Below are 16,904 nucleotides of genomic sequence, written 5' to 3' on the forward strand. Positions count from 1 at the left end.
GGGAAACACAATGGTCCCATTGAATTGGAAGCTGAACTGATGATGTGGTAATTGGGGCTCCTTATGATTGGGGGAAACAGGCAAGAAGGGATTATACCAAATAGATTGGGATGATTGATCCTGAATGTCAAGGGTAAGAGGATTGCTGTTATGCAATGATGGCGAAAAGGAGTATTTCTAGAATCTAAAGAATCTTTTAGACACCTCCTGGTATTGCTTCTAGTGGCATAAAGTTAATGGAATACTGGAACAGCCTCCCACAGGCAGAACCACTAATTGCTAGATCTCTCAGGAAGAAAATTGGGGGCACTCCACCAGGTAATGAACTCCTACCACCTCAGGTGCTGGCTGAGGGCAAGGGAACTTGGATGTATGTATATAATTATATAATATGTATATAATTATGTTATATATAGTATGCTTTTATATACTATAATATATAATTATAATATGAAAAGATTATAACATATAACATGTTTATTATATTTATATGTATTTTTTTTAAAGATTTTATTTATTTATTTGAGAGAGAGAGAATGAGAGACAGAGAGCACGAGAGGGAAGAGGGTCAGAGGGGGAAGCAGACCCCCCGCTGAGCAGGGAGCCCGATGTGGGACTCGATCCCAGGACTCCAGGATCATGACCCGAGCCGAAGGCAGTCGCTTAACCAACTGAGCCACCCAGGCGCCCCTATATTTATATGTATTAACTAGTTTTATTTTTTTCATTCACCCTTTTCCCTTATTTCCTTATTACTCTATATAGGGTGTTGGTGATGGTTTACTTCATTAAGTGCATAGCTGTGGACTATCAGGACAAGATTATGACTGAACTAGAGAGGAGAACATCACCCAGAGATCTTGGACTTGGAGCTGGATGCAAGAACTGATGAGACTCTGAATTTCCCCTTTTGGGGAGGTGAGTACATTTTCATTTGTATGAAAAAATCTTGCATTTTCTTACACTGGCAGCAGTTCTCAAACTTTGCTACATGTTTGAATTACCCGAGGGATTTTCTTAAAATGCGGATTCTCTCTCAGTCAATCTGGGGTGGAGTCCAAGATTTTGCACTCACCATTTCCTTGATGCTGCTGGTCCATGGGCCCCATGGTGAACAGAAAAGCATATTATTGTTGTGGCTGCTATTATGTAGCATGGCAGCCAGCTGGCTGTCACAGATGGCTAACATCTTTATAACACTCTCTCTACATTTTGTTAGTTTTCCACATTTTTAATATACCATTTGCCCAGGAAGAATCCAGAAAATCTACTTCCCAGCCTCTTGAGCAACCAGGGTACAAATGTGTGCCCTAAGTTCTGCCACTCAACCATATCTGCACTAGACTTTGATTTGAATGTGAGTAGCCTGAGCACATAGGCTTCTTCCTTTATGAATAAAATAATGTAACCAGGTTGTATCTCAATGTCAGTAGCTCCACTTCCATTTTTTCCATTGTATGGCATATCCTTTTGATTTTCAGAACCAGTTCTTAATTTCTTTTCATTTTCTTTTTTTAAAGATTTTATTTAGTTATTTGAGAGAGAGAATGAGAGAGAGAGAGAGAGAGCGAGCACGAGCACGAGAAGGGGGAGGGTCAGAGGCAGAAGCAGGCTCTCTGCTGAGCAGGGAGCCCGACGCGGGACTTGATCCTAGGACTCCAGGATCATGACCTGAACCGAAGGCACTCGCTTCACCAGCTGAGCCACCCAGGCACCCCTCAGTTATTGATTTCAAGGGACTTTTCTTGTGTATCTCTGAGTATCTATTTCTGTTAGATTTACTTATTATTTGTTGTTGTTCTTGTTAGATGATCTACATTTGGGACATCAGTTTTCCTTATGATAAGTAATTATGCTTGTTCTTAATAGCATAGCTTTTTATTTTTATTGCTTTAATATCCTTATCTTTCCCCTCTGCCTTATCAATTTTAAGTCACATCTATTCTGTTTCTTGCTGCTTCTTTTTGGACTAGATTTGTGAGTTCTTTTGTGTAGTTGTTTTTCTCATTTTTCCCCTTAGCCCTGTGATCTTCCCTTTTATAATGTTCTACCATTTAATCATCTTGGTTTTTTTTATTAGAATCACATACTTATTTTGTCCTTTAGAGAATCTACTTTTGTTTCCTGGGCTGTGTTTCTTCTCAGACTAGTTTCTTCATGTGTTTTATGTATTAAAAAAAAAAAATATATATATATATATAAATGTATATATGTAATATATATATGTTGTACATATATAACATATATATCATATTTTTTCTTTTTTCTTCCTGGTTTACAAAATTGCCTTACCATATGTTCTCATATTACATGTGTTTAATTGGACAGCTCTGTTTAAACCCAGCTATTTGCTATGATACAGTGTGAGTGAATTCTTGATTCTGTCATCTGAAATCAGTTTGCCTTTCTGTCTGTGCTACAAGCTTGACGACTGAATGTTATTGTCTCCATACGTCTTTAGCCTGATGGGATGGAGGTGGCAGAGAGTAAGTGCTGAGATTGTGTCAGATAGGATACAAGCATCTTGGGTACTACAGTCTAAAATCCTATTAAATGTCCTCTATAAGGCTCATTCCCTTCTGTTGGGGAAGTAGCCATACCCTTGGGCTTCTGCTTATTCCCTCAAGTCATCACAGTATTCTGGAAGAGTACACATTCTGCACAACTTCCGTCTCTCTTGAGATCGTGTGTTTTAAAATAGAGGCTTCTATTCTTGAGGCTTTTTTCTATTCTAATAGGATTACCTACCCAATCTTTTAATCTTCTCTTCAAATTGGAGAAATATCAGGATTTTGTTGACTCACCTTGTCTCCATATATATTTGGAATGTAGGGATGGGGTTAGGTATGGTGCCTCTCAGTCAGTAGTAATGTGGCTTCCCTCTGTACCTCCAGCACTTCCAGGGAGGTCTGGAAGTATGTGTGGCTGGGTTTATTTTGGTTGTCACAATGAATGAGACTGGTATTAGGTGAAGGGCCAGAGATGTTAAATATCTTACAGTATATGGGACAAAGAATTGTCCCGCTCCAAATGCCCTCTTGAGAAACATTTAGTTAGAACTGGAATAAACTGCACAGAATTTTCTTTCCTTGGCACATTAAAATGAGTGGCATAAGATGTTCTCCTTGTATTGTTTAGGGGGGTGCTGGTAAATTTCCTATTTATTTCACTTTTAAGTAACAGGAGAGGGATATTCTGTGATTTTGCTTCACAAGCATTAACCTTCAAGCATCACCACCACCACCACCTCCACTACTACTACCATTACTATAGAGTGCTAGTTACAGTTAGCAGGCATTTCAGAGTATTCTTTAGTTCACAGAGCACTGTATATCTATTTAACAGCTTTTTAACATTTGCCAATATGTTAGAGGAAGATCCATTTCTTTTTTCTTAAAGTAAAAACTTAGCTACTTTAGGGGCTCCTGGGTGGCTCAGTCATTAAGCGTCTGCCTTCGGCTCAAGTCATGATCCCAGGGTCCTGGGATCGAGCCCCGCATCGGGCTCCCTGCTCGGCGGGAAGCCTGCTTCTCCCTCTCCCACTCCCCCTGCTTGTGCTTGCTCTCTCACTGTGTCTCTCTCTGTCAAATAAATAAAATCTTTACACAAAACAAAACAAAATTTAGCTACTTTACTAAACTTATAAAAAAGAAGTGTTTATGGGGGTGCCTGGGTGGCTCAGTCCGTTAAGTGTCTGACTCTTGATTTCAGCTCAGGTCTTGATCTCAGGGTTGTGAGATCAAGCCCCACATGGGCTCCGCGCTCAGCACAGAGTCGGCCTGAGATTCTCTCTCTCTCCCTCTGCCCGTTTCTGCTTTCGCACACGCACACTTTCTCTCTCAATAAATAAATAAAATCTTAAAAAAAGAGAAGTGTTTATGGAAGTGAAAACAAAAGTGATAAATTTTTATTACTTTGTAACGTCATTCTTCTAAGTGAATGTATGCTGAATTAGGTGATGACAACTTTGCCTGGAATTTCTGAAACTTGCCCCTGTGGTTAAGTAGATACTGTTAAAGTTCCTTTAAAAAAGTTTTACTTAGGGGCGCCTGGGTGGCTCAGTTGGTTGGGCGACTGCCTTCGGCTCAGGTCATGATCCTGGAGTCCCGGGATTGAGTCCCGCATCGGGCTCCCTGCTCGGCGGGGAGCCTGCTTCTCCCTCTGACCCTCCCCCATCTCGTGCTCTCTCTCTCTGTCTCATTCTCTCTCTCAAATAAATAAATAAAATCTTTAAAAAAAATAAAAAAAATAAAAAAGTTTTACTTAGATATAGTTATGTCGCAAAGCACTGGAAGGAAGAGTGATGTTGGAAGGGGGACGTTGCATTGGAACATGCATATATAAACGTATGTGATTATAGTTCCATTAGTAAGCCATGTTCTTTTGCTTTCTTAACCTCAGATGACATACTGTCGGATATCTCACTAGATATTTTCCTAAGCAGTAGGTACTTTCAGTTTACCGAGTCATATGACAGGAGGGTTGGTGAGGCAAAGCAGTGGTCCTGTTCCTGATAAGTGATGCATATATGGCACCATAGCACCCCCTGCAAATCCCCTGCAGGGAGGGTGGTAGGGCGTGATTGGTAGCACAAGCTTTTATCTGGACCACATGAGGCCTGACCCCTCAGAGAGCTAGAGAATATCCTGTTATTTTGAATAAAAGGCCCTTTTTTGGGAGAAAGAAAAATACCGTGACAGAAGTTATTCCCTACTAGGAAACAAGAAAAACCTATTCTGTAGTTGTTTGGCAAGGGATGTGCATTGTATCAGAAAATAGGACTGTGTCCTAAATATATTTTTAAGAGATAAAGATGCCAAAATGGTAACATTTGACATAAAAAGATGTGAAGAGAACAGAACACAGGAACCTGCATTTCTGAGCTGGGGATGATGGGCGTTCTTATTGGAACTAGTACTTCATCTCCTGGTGGCCTGCCCAAGGCTGCATTCAGTGAGGCAGCAAACACAAACGTCTCATTTCAAACTGGATTTCCCTTAAGAAACTCATCTTTGGCTCTCTTTTTACACTCTGGGATTCTGTGAATACAATTCTGATCCTTTTAGAATGTTGTGCATTTTTTTAATACATAAATTTTGAGGACAATACATGTAAACTCCATGAGGAGCTATACCTCTAGTATCTAGAACAAGCTTGCTGTACTCAAATTACTGAATAAATGAATAGCTGGAGTAAATGATGAATGGAATGGACAGATGAAAAGAATTTGCTTGGGCTTTGGACTCAAAGAAACGTGGACTTTAGTCCCTGTTCCACAACCTCATAGTTGTCTGATCCAGGGGAAGGTACTGAATCTTCCAGGTCTCCGTGTATTGTAAAACCAGGATAACAGTAGTTTCTTTACAAAGATATTATAAATCTACCTATATTATATTATAAAGTAAGTTCCATGAGAGTGGGGACTTAAAAAAATGTGTTGGATGAATGAATGATCTTGAGGTCCTTGCTATCTGTAATGTGTTGATATTTGCATATTTCCAATTGGACTGACAGACCTTATCGTTTGCCCGCTTTTTATTGCTTCACTGAGGCTTCATTAAGGTTGTTGGCTGTCACATGTCATTAATGTGGCTGTTTCTCTTTCTACTTGCAGCTTGTCTTTCCTAATTTATTTTTTTAAACTGCTTTAGCTAGATTGTTATAAACTAGGTAAGCAGGATTATTAGATAAAGCAGGAGTAGGTAGGCTCTGTGTGAAGGTTTGTGCTTTGAGTAAATTTCATAGTTTTTTTTTTAAAGTTTCATGTTTTTAGTAAATAATGTGACATTTAATTTGCTACTCAGATTTTTTGCTTTCTCTTCAGTTTTAATGTGTTTTGAATAAAGTTGCTGAAAGAGTGACTTTAAAAGTTATAAATGATTATTGCAATATTTTAATACTTGAAAATGGTGCCCAGTAGATTCTAATGAGTACAGATTGATGAACAAATTAGAAATCAAAAGTTCCATAAATCAACAACATCTGTACAAATTAGGCCAGCTATTTGCTCAAGAAAAAACATTTTTAATTTAATGTCTCTCAGGAATATTCCCATTTAGTTCTAGATAAAATGTGATTAGCAAGGGAATTAATCAAAATTTCTGACCACAATACTTAAACATCTCTAAGGATAGCAAAGTCATCCATAAACACAGATTTTTTTTTTTTTCTGATTTCACAATTAGAAATTATATAATTGGTTTTTCCATCTGTGTCTTTTCATAAACAGTAAAAAGTAAGTTTGGAGGTAGATTTAACAAAGGACTCATAATAAAAATAGAGAAAAATGAAAAATAAAGACCTCTGTGTGAAGGGCAGAAAGTTTACTTACCTCGGCCAGGTTTCTCCACCAAATCCATAATGCTGATGTCCTTTGCCCATGACATGAGGAGGTTCACATTTTTGCCTATGTTCCTCAGGGAGTGAAATGGGCATTATCCCACCATATTCCCTATCAGCACCCCATTGAAGTCTATATTGTTGGAGCGACTCCCTTAATTCCTGATACCTGTGAAAAAAGAGAGACTTTTGAAAATCATTTCAACATGAAATGCTATGGTCAGAATGTTTTTGTCCCCCCAGTTCAGATGTTGAAATCGTAATGCCCGATGTGATGGTGTAAGAAAGTGGGGCCTTTACTTAGTGACTAGGTCGAAAGAGTGGAGCCCTCATGAATGGGACTAATGCTCTTGTAAAAGAGACCCCAGAGAACTTGCTTGCCCCTTCCACTATAGCAAGAAGGTGCCAGCTCTGAATCAGGAGGAAGGTTTTCACCAGAAAGTGACTATGCTGGCATTAGGATCCTGGACTTCAAGCCTCCAGAACTGTGAGAAGGAAATGTTGTTTATAAGAAGCCACCCAGTCGGGCGCCTGGGTGGCTCAGTCAGTTAGGTGACTGCCTTCGGCTCAGGTCATGATCCCGGAGTCCCGGGATCGAGTCCCAGGATCGAGTCCCACATCGGGCTCCCTGCTCGGCGGGGGGGTCTGTTTCTGCCTCTGACCCTCCCCCTCTCATGCTCTCTCTCTCTCTCTCTCTCTCTCTCTCATTCTCTCTGTCAAATAAATAAATCTTTAGGGCACCTGGGTGGCTCAGTCGGTTAAGCGACTGCCTTCGGCTCAGGTCATGATCCTGGAGTCCCGGGATCGAGCCCCGCATCAGGCTCCCTGCTCGGCAGGGGGTCTGCTTCTGCCTCTGACCCTCCCCCTCTCATGCTCTCTCTCTCTCTCTCTCTCTCTCATTCTCTCTGTCAAATAAATAAATCTTTAGGGCACCTGGGTGGCTCAGTTGGTTAAGCGACTGCCTTCAGCTCAGGTCATGATCCTGGAGTCCCAGGATGGAGTCCTGCATCGGGCTCCCTGCTCAGCAGGGGGTCTGCTTCTCCCTCTGACCCTCCCCCCTCTCATGTGCTCTCTCTCTCTCATTCTGTCTCAAATAAATACATAAAATCTTTAAAAAAAAAAAAAAAAAAGAAGCCACCCAGTCTATGCTGTTTTGTTACAGCAGCCTGAACAGACTAAGAAGAACAACCAAAGTTCCTGTAGCTTCACAATTATTTTTGGATTGCATTTTCAAAACACGGAATTCTCCCTGCTGGGTAGATTATGAGAGATACTGTTGCTCTAGGTGATATTTCATGCCTTCTCACATGCCGTCTCAGAGATGCGCCCTTCCTGCCCCTATTCACTACCCTAAACTCTGTCCCATTGGAACCAAACTACCCAGAAGACCCCAGAATGTCCCCATGTTCAAAACTGGCTGATGGTAACACAGGAAAGGGAAAGCAAGATGGAGATCACTTAAATGCCAAGCACTATATCATGCACCTAATATATGAGAGCCCTAAGAGGTGAAAGTAATAATGATATGCCCAGATAATGGGGCAGTAGGACACCAGGGGAGCCAACTTTATTTCAAGGGTCAGCAGAATCACAAGCTCACTAAGAATGATCTGTAGACCAAATAAATAAAAACATCTTACGAATACCACACTACCAATTTTCAAATACATGTAGGCATTACATACTTAAATGAAATTTCATTGTAAAGCATTATCAAATTCATAAAAGCTTCTGGTCATTATGGTTTTTTACAGTTTCAATCAATGAATCATGACACACACGAACTGTTGAAAAGGAACAGGAAAACAAAGAGATCCTCATCTTTGAAAAATATTGAGAATCACTGCACTGTAGTATTATAACTACACTGAGTCCACAGCAGAGTCAGTACCTTTGGGACAATGCTAAACTATTTAGAGTGGTATTCTTACCACTAAAAGCCTACTTTCTGCCGTCAAAGTAATTTAAAACTCTAGACCAGGAAGTCAGTACACAGATATGAAAGGTATCATCAGATTGCTGAAAGAACAAGGTTAAATTCTTGAGGGCCTACAGATTATTATTTTTTACAGTTGTAGTCCATGTGCTTATTTCTTTTAAGCATCTATATTGAGATACAATTTACATGTCATATAATTCATCCATTTAAAGTGTACAATTAAATGGTTTTTAGTATATTCACAGATATGTACAACCATCATCACAATAATTTTAGAACATTTTCATCACCTAAAAAAGAAACCTTGTACCCTTCAGCCATCATTTCCCACTTTCCCTTCCCCACCCAAGCCCAAAGCAACCACTAATCTACTTTCTATCTGTCTCTCTTTTTTCATATAGCCCTCCCAGTGCATGTGAAGTAGTACCTCTTTGTGGTTTTGATTTGCATTTTCCTAATGACTAGTGATGTTGAGCATCTTTTCACATGCTTATTGGCCATTTGTGTATGTTCTTTGGAGAAATGTCTATTATTCAGATCCTTTGCCATTTTTAAATTGGGCTCTCTTTTTATTACTGTGTAAAACTATTAGATACCAGTCCCTTCTCAGATATATGATTTGCAAGTATTTTCTCCTACTTGGTCTCTACGTTGTCTTTTCATTTTCTTGATAGTGTCCTTTGAAGCACAAAGTTTTTAATTTTGATGAAGTCCAGTTTATCTGTTTTCTCTTTTGTTTCTTGTGCTTTTAGGGTCAAGAATATAGTGCTGAATCCAAGATCATGAAGATTTACCTGTATGTTTTCTTTTAATAGTTTTTATAGTTTTAGCTCTTACACATTTAGGTCTTTGATCCATGTTGATTTGTTGTTAATTTCTATACAGGGTGTGAGATAAGGATACAACTTCATTCTTTTGCATGTGGATATCCAGTTGTCCCAGCACCATTTGTTGAAAAGAATAGTCTTTCCCCATTGAATGGTCTTGGCTAGAGACTGTTTGTTTTTTTTTAAATATAAATTCAATTTAATTAACATATAGTGTTAATAGAGTCTCCCTCTCTGCTTTCATTTTATTTTTCCTTCCCCTTCCCCTATGTTCATTTGTTTTGTTTCTTTTTTTAAAAGATTTTATTTATTTGAGAGAGAGAGAGAGCATGAGGGGGGGGATGGTCAGAGGGAGAAGCAGACTCCCTGCTGAGCAGGGAGCCTGATGCGGAACTCGATCCTGGGACTCCAGGATAATGACCTGAGCCAAAGGCAGTTGCTTAACCAACTGAGCCACTCAAGCACCCTCTGTTTTGTTTCCTTAACTCCACATTTGAGTGGAATCATATGATATTTGTCTTTCTCTGACTGACTTATTTTGCTTAGCATAATACCCTCTAGTTCCACCGACGTCGTTGCAAATGGCAAGATTTCATTCTTATTGATGGCTGAGTAATATTCCATTATATATATATATATATATATAAATACCACATCTTCTTTATCTGTTTATCTGTCGATGGACATGGAGATTGTCTTTTGATTTTTAAAAATGGAGAGTCATGTAAAGGAGCAGAAGCCCTTGCTCCTAAGCTTTATCTAGAGCTCCTTAATAGTGGTTCTCAAAGTGTGGACTGTGGACCAGCAGCATCAGCATCTCTCTTTTTTTTAAAGATTTATTTATTTATTTGAGAGAAAGAGAGCACACAAGTGGAGTGAGGGGCAGAGGGGGAGGGAGAGAGAGAGAGAATCCTCAAGCAGACTCCCTGCTGAGCATGGAGCCTGACACATGGATCAATCCCAGAATCCCGAGATCATGACCTAAGCCAAAACGAAGAGTTGGCTGCTTAACTGACTGAGCCACCCAGGCACCACAATATCAGCATCTCTTAAAACTTACTAGAAATATAAATTCTCAGGCTCTCCCTCAGGGCTAGGAATCAGAATTTCTGGGGGTGGGCCCCAGTAATCTGTTATAATAAGCCCTCTAGATGATTGTTAAATTGTGCTAAAGTTTTAAAAGCATTGCCCCATTCAACAGTTACCTTTCATAGGAATCAGGTCTCATCCCTTACAACTGTACCACTTAGTGGACTGGACATGTGGAAATTTCATAAATTGGCTAGTAGGCCTTAACCTGATCTTGAAAACTGGTAATTCAGATGACTTTTTCTGCTCTTAACAAGAGAGTGGAGGGCAGGGAGTCGATCTAGTTCACTGTTGTAAACATGCTTTGTAGGAAGTACTCAGTGGAGTCTGTTGAATGAGTGCCTATATGAGTGAATGAGTGAAGCCAAAGAGATGGTTTGTTTCCTGGACTGTAGCCTGTGACATAGGAATGAAAGCTTTTTCCTTAAAAGCAGGCCTCGTAAAACACTTAAGAACATGTGGCAAAAAAATCTGCTTCCTAATTAGCAAGGATTTAATGACTTCCAGTTTCTAGTAATGGCAGTCTAGATTATTTGGAGTATCCTTCCCACTGAAAACAACCAAAAGTGCTGAAAAGGGAGCTTCTGGTTGGTGAATACCTGGAGATGTGGGGGAGAGTAGTGCACTCAGCATGGAAGCACCATGCACCTTTCCACATACCTTGCCCTATGCATCTCTTCCATCTAGCTATTTCTGAGTTACATCCTTTTATAATAAAACTGGTAATCTGTCACCAAGAGATGAACAGTACAATATTGTAGAGAACAAAGAACATTGATTCGTCACAGTTTCCATAGCAGAGGAAAAAGGACAAGTCACCGTAGATAAGGACTCTGCCACACTCACGGATGGGCACAACTACTCTAGTCGTTTTACACAGTGTGGAATCCATGTTGTGGAATCCATGTAGAATCCCCAGGATATAGAACAGTGTCTTGCAAATATATGATGCCTAACAAATATTTATCGACTAGGTAGTTTTCCTTGAGAGCAAGGAAATGTAACTCTTAAAAAGGGAATCAATTACTTTGGATTAACTTTTCTTGGAGAAGTTGAATTCTATTTCTATCTGACCTTATTGATTTACCTGGAGAAAACAGACTTAAAAACAAAAAACAAAAACCCTGAAAAGAAAAAAAGAAAAACATCTTTTTAAAAGCAACTAGTTGTTAACAAGACAGGAAAGAGTTACCAGAGCTCCATAAGAAAATAGGACTCCAGAGAGGTAAACAAGCAAAGGAGACACTTTTGCCCTTAGGGCAGTGCCCATTCTTGCAAATTTTATTTCTGTTTTAAGGAGGTTTCTGGGTGAGGGGTACAGAAATCAGCCAAGTGAGAAATCTAAAGGAGACCATCTCCACAATCAGTTGCAAAAGGTTACTCTCTCATATTAAAGATAAGTTAGAAGTAAACCACCTCTCGTTGTCTGTTGCTCAAATTTGCATCTGCCCACCATCTGACCTTGGTTTTAAGTGGTCCAGGATAGACAGTATACTGCCAGGCACCTTGCAGGACCAAGATTCCTTTCTGGAGGAAGGACTCTTGGGGGAATCACTATCTAAGATGAGTTCTAAAGAATGAGTAGGACATGTAGGTGGGGGAATAACACGTCAAAAGGCCTAGAGGTCAGAAAAGTGATGGAATTGAAAATTCCTGACAGTGTTGGCTCCAGAACCCTTCTTTGGAAAGGATCTGTTTTGTTTGATAAAATATTTTGTTAGGCCACTTGCTGTAGAGGTTGGGATTCTGCAAGTATGGGTGTTGGTAAGACACGGAGCCACCTAAGACTGATTAAGCTGCCCTGCAGAGGGAAGGATTTGGTTTTTTACTCTTGTGAGAGGAACATGAGAGGAAAGTAGAGTAAAGGGACATGAAGAAGGGAGAAGCCGGCAAGGTATTAGGAAGCCGGGGACTGCACTGGGTGAAAAGCCAGTGAGGAGGGGTGCCTGGGTGGCTCAGTCATTAAGCGTCTGCCTTCGGCTCAGGTCATGATCCCAGGGTCCTGGGATCGAGCCCCGCATCAGGCTCCCTGCTCGGCGGGAAGCCTGCTTCTCCCTCTCCCACTCCCCCTGCTTGTGTTCCCTCTCTCGCTGTCTCTCTGTCAAATAAATAAATAAAGTCTTAAAAAAAAAAAAAGAAAAAAGAAATGCCAGTGAGGAACCCCGGTGACAGCTGGGTTCAAGAACTTTTGAGAATACAGAAGTTATGGCTAAGAAGGGGCTTTAAGTTATGTGTTATATGGTGTGATGTGATTCTTTCTTTTGACCCCTAACTAATCAGGAAAGTTTACAAGGCTCACAAATGCTCTGTGTGGATGAGGTCTTTGGAGGAAACTGGAGAATGACTGTGTTTCACATCTGGGTCAAAGTGTTACTGAACAGAAGCAGCAGAAGTGGAACCAAAGGAAACCAAAGTCAGAAAGTCATTAATGACCAACCCCACCCCTATCCTGGGAATGTGGAAAGTTTTGAGGAAGGCTTTGGACTTCCAGAAGGTATGGAATAAAGAGTTGAGTGGAACTTATCTAAATCTTAAGGCCTGAGAAAATGGAGTTGAATTTTGGGCCAAATCAGTAGAGATGATATAGAATTCAGGTATTTAAAGCACAGTAGAGAAGAGCTATGGTAGGAGGTGAAGCAAGAGAGGAAAACAAGAACAATAGCCTATGTTGTTCAATGGTCAATTTAAATAGTTATATTTATATTATAATTATAAATTATAAATATAATTTAATTATTATAAATAATTATAAATTATAAATAGTTATATTTATATATATATATAATAGTTATATTTAAATAGTTATATTTAAATTAGATGAGTCAATTTCTCAACATCTGACCTCCATATATATTACATTATCCTAGGAAGATGAGCCAGTAGAAAATGTTAATCATTTGGGTGGGCATCCATCTAAAGCCAGTAAGTTGCAGGAAACCATTTAAAATAAAAGGCAAAAGCAAACATAAGTCCTATTTCTCCTTTATTTTAGTGTCTCACATATCCCCTCTTAGCTTGAATACTAACTGCATCTTATAGAAGGAACTAATTAAAATAAATATTGAAGTTTTAGGATTAAATAATTTGAAAGCTTAAATAATACATGTCTCCACAACAAAGAAAATAACAGTAAATTGTTAGTACTGCAAGTTGTGGCCACATAAAATTAAGTGTTTACTTGTTTTTGAGATAGATAGGTTTCCTATGGATGAACAAGCATCTTTCTTTGGAGTCACTGTGGAGTTTTGAGCATTACATTCTACTTGGGGGGCTGAATTTAGCCAGTAATTATTGGAAGGAATGATTAAAGGAAAGCTCAGAACAAACATATTCTCATTTTTAGTTGGCAGAGGATTTGTAGTAAAAAAAAAAAAAAAAGAATCCTAAAGCAATGGAATGAATCCAGAAACCAAATGGGAACGTTTGATGAAATCTTAAGCAATTCTCAAGGCACTGCCTTAACTGATGTTTGTTTGTTTAATGAGCTAGAGAACTTGCTAGAGGTAAGGAGATGTCAACTGAATGGAAAACAGACATCTGTCATGATTTTGAATAGCTGTATCAGCCATTCTTGAATTTTCAATGGAAGGAGTACAAAAGACTACCACTTGTTTACTGATATATATTTTTTTAGTTTTATTTTATTATGTTGTGTTAATCACCATACATTACATCATTAGTTTTTGATGTAGTGTTCCATGATTCATTGTTTGCGTATAACACCCAGTGATCCATGCAGAACGTGCCCTTTTTAATACCCATCACCAGGCTAACCCATCCCCCCACCTCCTCCCCTCTAGAACCCTCAGTTTGTTTCTCAGAGTCCATGGTTACTGATATTTTTAAAGGAGATCAAGTCAGAGTATATATAATAGTGACTACTATAATTGCTCTAAAATACACCAGTGAAGAAAGTAACTGACTCCCCTTTGGCCAGTGGGTAAGCCAGAACCATAATCCTGGTTTTCTTACTGTTTTCAGTGCTTTCTGCTAGCCTAGTGGTTCTCAAAGTAAGCTGAAAACCTTCTAAAAATGAAGATTTCCTAGACCCACCTCAGACCTTGTGAGCCAGAATATCTCCAGATTGAGCCTGGGAATCTCTATTTTTAGAAAGCTGCTCATGTGGTTCTGATGTGTCCTGTCTGCATACCAGTGCGGGGAGCTAGACTGCCTTATTCTGAAAAGAAAAAAGTATGCTGATATGAGGAAGTCATTTTGCATTGTTGTTAAAATGGCTGAGTTCAGAACACATGATATTTTTTTTTTTTTTAAAGATTTTATTTATTTATTTGAGAGAGAGAGAATGAGAGACAGAGAGCATGAGAGGGAGGAGAGTCAGAGGGAGAAGCAGACTCCCTGCCGAGCAGGGAGCCCGATGCGGGACTCGATCCCGGGACTCCAGGATCATGACCTGAGCCGAAGGCAGTCGCTTAACCAACTGAGCCACCCAGGCGCCCAGAACACATGATATTTAAAAAAGGTATCCCCTTAAGTACATCCAAGTTTAGAAAAGTAAACTGTTGAGAGCTAACATATGCTAGGATTCATACCCTTACCATTATGAAGGGTAATCCCTAAAGGCTAGGAGCTTTTTGTCTTGTTTTGCTCTTGAGATACCTTGAGGCTTGAGTTGGGAGCCACAGACCCTGACCTTGCTCTGAAGAAGTAAGCCTCAGCATTGACAGCAGTTCAGAAGAAAAAGAGAACTTCTGTTTCTGTAAGCTGCCCAGCTGCTTTTTAAGAGGAAGTTAAAAGGAGGGGTTGTGAGAATGCATGATCATCCTGGCTTTCCAATTTGGGGACGATGATAGGAAAAAATTCACATGGATTAAAGGGAAAGAAAGTTATTAGGAATCAGGAACATGGTTGTACCTACCTTTTGCTTCAAGTAGTACCTTACTGTAGTTTATAGGTAACTGAACATATGTTGTATTTAATTTTAGAATCAGTTAATAAAAAGCAGCATTTTCTTAAAGATGCTTCTCTTAAATTTCATGCCAGTTAAAAGGTTTTGGAACCAATTACTAACCAACCATAGGTTGGTAGGTAGAAGAGGTAAACATTTCAGCGAGAAGCCTTACGAAAGTGCTTTTGAGGGGATAGTGAATTTATTCAGATAGGATAGCCTTAAATCCCTACTCAGATTCTTTTTGGCTAAATATAAAATTTTACCTTGCTTTTGAGCCAGGGACAGTTGCCTATCCCCAAATCATGCACAGTCTGCTAAGGGTTCCCTTTGACTCAAGGGAAGCCCTCCATAATCTGATCCCCTTGGAGCTGAGTAGTAGGACTTCAGGGCTCACAGCCACTTTTGGGAATCAGGTAACAAAAAAGCACATGCAGCAAGGACTGACTCAATAGAATAAGTTGAGTCTTCTTTCTCACAAATATGAAAATATTCCTTTTCATTAAGTGAAAATACCAGTTTACAAAAAATATGTTAAATATCATCTTTAAATTTTTAAAAATGGAGAAGACACATATTGAGATGTTAACGGTGGTGGTTATTCTGGATAAAGGAAGTACAGAGGTTTTCTCCCTTGTGCTTTAATTTCATAGCTTTTCCTTTGTTAGAAAAATGGAAAATTTGCTTTCTTTATGGATGTCCATGATTTCTAAATTATTTATAAGGAACATGTGTTAGTTTTATCACTAGGAAAAAAAAGTCGCCTTCTTTTTTCATATAAAAAGCATGTTTACAAACTAGACTAGATCCATGGACGTCTGATCAAGATGGTGAAAGCCTCGATGGAAGAAAGAGTAAAGTCTATAGAGAACCAGTGTTTAGTCTGGCAAAGAGAATTCTTACAGAACCAAAGGATCTTCAAACTTTTGAAGGGCTGCTGTCATGGAGATGATAGATTATTCTTATTCTGCAAAGCTTTGGAGAGAAGAACTAGGATCAGCAGGTAGAAATTAGGAGGAGGAAAAAATGTTCTCAGTAGAAAGAATTACCTAACAATCAGTAGCATTCAAAATTGGGATGGGATTGTCTTTATGGTAGTGACATTCCGTTTTGGAAGTGTAAACTGAGGCTGAGTGGCTTTCTGTGTGATTTCTTAAAGAAGGAATTCTTAAATGAGAGATTTGACCAATTGAAGTTATAAACAAAACAAAACAACCACACAGGCTATTTTTTCACTGTCCAAGTGTTTTGAGATTTTCTTTTGCCTCAAAATGATTCAAGTAAAAACAGAAAGCTGGCACTAAGATCTTGGAAAATTACTTATTTGTACCCATTACTTCATATGTAAAATGGGGATAATAATAGTACTTATAGGGTTGTTGTGAGGAGTAAAAGAACTGCTACATTCAAAGCATTTGGTTCAGTGCCCACTCACAGTAATTACTCGGTATACGTTAGGTGCAGTTTTAATAATAATTTGTAATTAATGTGTTACAGGAAATTCAGTAAAGCAAAAATTTAGATAGCAATCATGAACAACAGATTCTGGGAGTGTTTTGAACAGATGGTGTTAGGGGATGTTAGGGAACCACTACACTACTCCTTATAAAATAAAAAGTTTGATTAAACAGATTAATTTTCAAATGAAGGAAGTGATCATTCTGGAGTTCCAGAATGTAGTGGATGAAATTGAGGTCTGCCTTGTAAAAAGACACACCAACTTACTTTTGATCAAGTTCCTAACGGATGTGGAGACTTTACAGTTAATTGTCATGTTATGCCATCCCTATGATGTGAAAACAGA

At 39.1% G+C, this 16,904-nt stretch overlaps 1 protein-coding gene and 1 long non-coding RNA gene across 3 annotated transcripts in view; one reads left to right on the forward strand and one right to left on the reverse strand.

Annotated features, from left to right (window-relative positions):
- LOC110580074 overlaps positions 1 to 16,904 on the forward strand; it is a 53,612-nt gene that overhangs the window by 31,755 nt on the left and 4,953 nt on the right. For both annotated transcript variants that reach the window (XR_002480307.2, XR_002480306.2), the window contains exon 2: positions 766 to 918. This is a non-coding gene — a long non-coding RNA (uncharacterized LOC110580074). The remainder of the gene's footprint in view (positions 1 to 765; positions 919 to 16,904) is intronic.
- The window catches only part of C12H7orf31 (chromosome 12 C7orf31 homolog), a 37,391-nt gene that overhangs the window by 20,247 nt on the left and 240 nt on the right, over positions 1 to 16,904 (reverse strand). The window contains exon 2 of the mRNA XM_021689736.1: positions 6,332 to 6,508. Coding sequence (XP_021545411.1) covers positions 6,332 to 6,508 — 177 coding nt within the window. The remainder of the gene's footprint in view (positions 1 to 6,331; positions 6,509 to 16,904) is intronic.

Source organism: Neomonachus schauinslandi, chromosome 12 (assembly GCF_002201575.2).
Source record: "Neomonachus schauinslandi chromosome 12, ASM220157v2, whole genome shotgun sequence".
NCBI lineage: Eukaryota > Metazoa > Chordata > Mammalia > Carnivora > Phocidae > Neomonachus > Neomonachus schauinslandi.